The sequence below is a fragment of the Salmo salar genome, chromosome ssa10 (assembly GCF_905237065.1).
Source record: "Salmo salar chromosome ssa10, Ssal_v3.1, whole genome shotgun sequence".
Taxonomy (NCBI): domain Eukaryota; kingdom Metazoa; phylum Chordata; class Actinopteri; order Salmoniformes; family Salmonidae; genus Salmo; species Salmo salar.
This window is the reverse complement of record NC_059451.1, coordinates 51,693,539-51,697,531: the sequence shown is the minus strand read 5'-3', so window position 1 is coordinate 51,697,531 and position 3,993 is coordinate 51,693,539. Positions and strand designations below refer to the sequence as shown.

At 45.7% G+C, this 3,993-nt stretch overlaps 1 protein-coding gene across 3 annotated transcripts in view; it reads right to left on the bottom strand.

The window, feature by feature from the left end:
* Positions 1-600: 600 nt before the first annotated feature.
* hps3 (HPS3 biogenesis of lysosomal organelles complex 2 subunit 1) overlaps positions 601-3,993 on the bottom strand; it is a 32,674-nt gene continuing 29,281 nt past the window's right edge. For all 3 annotated transcript variants that reach the window (XM_014123627.2, XM_014123625.2, XM_014123626.2), the window contains one exon: positions 601-1,547. In XM_014123627.2, the coding sequence (XP_013979102.1) occupies positions 1,420-1,547 (128 nt within the window). In that variant the 3' untranslated portion in view covers positions 601-1,419. The remainder of the gene's footprint in view (positions 1,548-3,993) is intronic.

The following is a 3,993-nucleotide window of genomic DNA, read 5'->3' as shown; positions in this document are numbered from 1 at the left end:
TCCCTGATGTTGTTTCTGATGTTGTCCAACATTGGCACAAACGAGTGTCTAAAAGGTTTACAGAGAATGGAGCGACAAACAAAAAACATCCAGTCAGTGGCAGTCCTGTGGACGAGAGGTCGAAGGAGAATGGAAAGAATCGTGAAAGCGAACTGGCGGGCCAAACATACAAATAATGGCACAGTACGACAGTAGTATGGAGAACAGCATCTCGGTCCTTCTCACGGATGGGCTATTGCAGCAGACGACCACACTGGATTCCACTCCTATCAGCTAAAAACAAGAAGAAGCGGCTCCAGAGGGCACGCGATCACCAACACTGGACCCATCCTGCCTGGTGTCAACGGTACAGGCCGGAGGCGGTGGTGTACCTCCGTCCAATCTGCAGCAACTGGGAGATTCCATGGTGTCAGCATGGAACAACATCCCTATGGAACATTTCCGACTTGTAGAATCAATTCCCCGAATAATTCAGGCTGTTCTGGAAGCAAAGGGGACTCCGACCTGGTACTAGATGGGTTTAATAATAAACTGGCCCGGTGGGTGTACACGTCAATATATTGCTAATGTGTTTGTGAAAGGAGCAGAACCAACATGAAATGTTTTTAGAGAGCATTTATTAAACGCAGTGAACCAAAAAAAAAAAAAACTGATAAAAGCAAAACAAACACTGGGAATAGATTATATACTGGGTTTCACAGTAGTGAGGTTATACCTCTCAGAGAAATTCCTTCCTTCCACGTTATTCAACCACCTTTTCTTATCTCTTCTTCCAATGAACACCAGAAAGATTAGTCCAGTGTATAACTCAACATCCAGTTCCTAATACTCAGTAATAAAGATCTCAGGGGTATCCACAAGTCCACACAGAAGAGGACTTGTACCACTGCATGACTAGCGACGTGACAATACTAAACAGTAATAGAAAAATTGAGGTCAGAGAAAAAGAAAAAAAAAAGGTTAAAAAAATTATTCAGGATTTCCTTATTAAAAATCAGAAAATAGTCATATCTCTGCACAGCAAAATTCTCTGTTCATATTAATTTGACAAATAGGACTACAAATGGTGGTTTTGTATGGGTAACATTTCCATAAGGCTCTACAGTAGTAGTGTTTTGAGAGGCTCACTCCACACTAAGTGGTTGATTGTCCAGCGCTTTCCAGGTTTAGGATCCTCCATAGAAATAGAATCAGTAGAAGGGACATTTCCATTCAAACCAGCGGTCCGTTGCATCAGTTGCTGTACTGGGCGTACCATTTGGAATGAATGCTTAAAATGGACACTAACGAACCTGTTCTACTTAGGCAGAAATGTCAAATTCAACTAATCTGCCATATTGGATGGACCGTGAAATAAAAGTGGCTTTTAGAACTACTGTATGTCTGTTCTACTAGTTGTAATTCTACGGCTTCTCCTCCTCACATCATGAGGTGTCTCTGGCTGCACTCCAGCAGGTGAGGCAGGAAGAAGTGGACCGTCCCGTCGTCAGGCAACAGGTCCAGGAACTCCAGGGGGTTCAGCTCCATGGCAACCACCACCAGCGTTTCTGTTGTCAGGGAAAATGCAGATGTTATGGCCCAACTCTGAATAATAAAGGAGCAATCTGCAATTCATACTATACATACATTTTTTTACTTTTAAATGAATTATATTCATCCAATAATTCTTGAAGAATCTATACTGAACAAAAATAAAACGCAACATGCAACAATTTCAAGGATTTTAGTGAGTTACAGTTCATGTAAAAGAAATCACTCAATTGAAATAAATTCATTAGGCCCTAATCTATGGATTTCACATGACTGGGCAGGGACGCAGCCATGGGAGGCAGGCCCGCCCAGTCAGGCCCAGCCAATCAGAATGAGTTTCTCCCCACAAAAGGACTGTCCGGTGCGACTGGTCTCAAACGATCCTACCAGTGAAGAAGCTAAATGTGAAGGTCCTGAGCTGGCGTGGTTATATGTGGTCTGCAGTTGTTAGGCCAGTTGGACGTACTGACAAATTAACATTTAATTCTCTGGCAACAGCTCTGGTGGGCATTCCTGCAGTCGGCATGCCAATTGCATGCTCCCTCAAAACTTGAGACATCAGTGGCATTGTGTTGTGAGACAAAACTGCACATTTTAGACTGGCCTTTTATTGTCCCCAGCACAAGATGCACCTGTGTAATGATCATGCTGTTTAATCAGCTTCTTGATATGCCACACCTGTCACGTAGATAGATTATCTTGAGAAATGCTCACTAACAGGGATGTAAACAAATTTGTGCACAACATTTGAGAGAAATAAGCTTTTTGTGTGTTTGTCACATTTCTGGGATCTTTTATTTCAGCTCATGAAATACATATTGCGTTTATATTTTTGTTCGGTGTAAAACATCTATACGCCACATGATCTTAGGTCAACTGTCGTAACCCATCAGAAACCAAAATAGAAGCATGTTTTACTCCACTGTTTGGAAAACATTGTAATGGTTAACACACACTGTATACACTCAAAACATGTTTAAAACTATACATTTTGATAGCATGGATGGTCAGTCCTTGCATCCATAACTCTATAATCACTTGAGACTGGTTATACTTATCCAGCCCCATCCCTAAGCTGTTACCCAAAACAGTGGTGGGGTGGGCCTTGTTATTGTTTAAACTGCAAATTGCCCCTTTAACCACAGCAAAGGTGGTGACATTCTGGAGTTAAACCCTATGCTTGAAAACACAGGCTACAGTCTAACGGTGAAACTATAGTGACACCGTGACGAGAGTGTACCGTCATATCTCCCTCAACATGGTTTTCACGGTGCTGCTCTGGGAGTGTGACGAGATGCGTGGCTACAAAATTAACTTCTTGTGATATGCAGATAGAATGTAAGCGCACCGCCTACATGTCGGTCACGCTTCACAACGGGAGGATATTAGAGCACCGCCTACATGTCGGTCACGCTTCACAACGGGAGGATATTACAGCACCGCCTACATGTCGGTCACGCTTCACAACGGGAGGATATTACAGCACCGCCTACATGTCGGTCACGCTTCACAACGGGAGGATATTACAGCACCGCCTACATGTCGGTCACGCTTCACAACGGGAGGATATTACAGCACCGCCTACATGTCGGTCACGCTTCACAACGGGAGGATATTACAGCACCGCCTACATGTCGGTCACGCTTCACAACGGGAGGATATTACAGCACCGCCTACATGTCGGTCACGCTTCACAACGGGAGGATATTACAGCACCGCCTACATGTCGGTCACATTTCACAACGGGAGGATATTACAGCACCGCCTACATGTCGGTCACGCTTCACAACGGGAGGATATTACAGCACCGCCTACATGTCGGTCACGCTTCACAACGGGAGGATATTACAGCACCGCCTACATGTCGGTCACGCTTCACAACGGGAGGCTATTACAGCACCGCCTACATGTCGGTCACGCTTCACAACGGGAGGCTATTACAGCACCGCCTACATGTCGGTCACGCTTCACAACGGGAGGATATTACAGCACCGCCTACATGTCGGTCACGCTTCACAACGGGAGGATATTACAGCACCGCCTACATGTCGGTCACGCTTCACAACGGGAGGATATTACAGCACCGCCTACATGTCGGTCACGCTTCACAACGGGAGGATATTACAGCACCGCCTACATGTCGGTCACGCTTCACAACGGGAGGATATTACAGCACCGCCTACATGTCGGTCACGCTTCACAACGGGAGGATATTACAGCACCGCCTACATGTCGGTCACGCTTCACAACGGGAGGATATTACAGCACCGCCTACATGTCGGTCACGCTTCACAACGGGAGGATATTACAGCACCGCCTACATGTCGGTCACGCTTCACAACGGGAGGCTATTACAGCACCGCCTACATGTCGGTCACGCTTCACAACGGGAGGCTATTACAGCACCGCCTACATGTCGGGTCACGCTTCACAACGGGAGGATATTACAGCACCGCCTACATG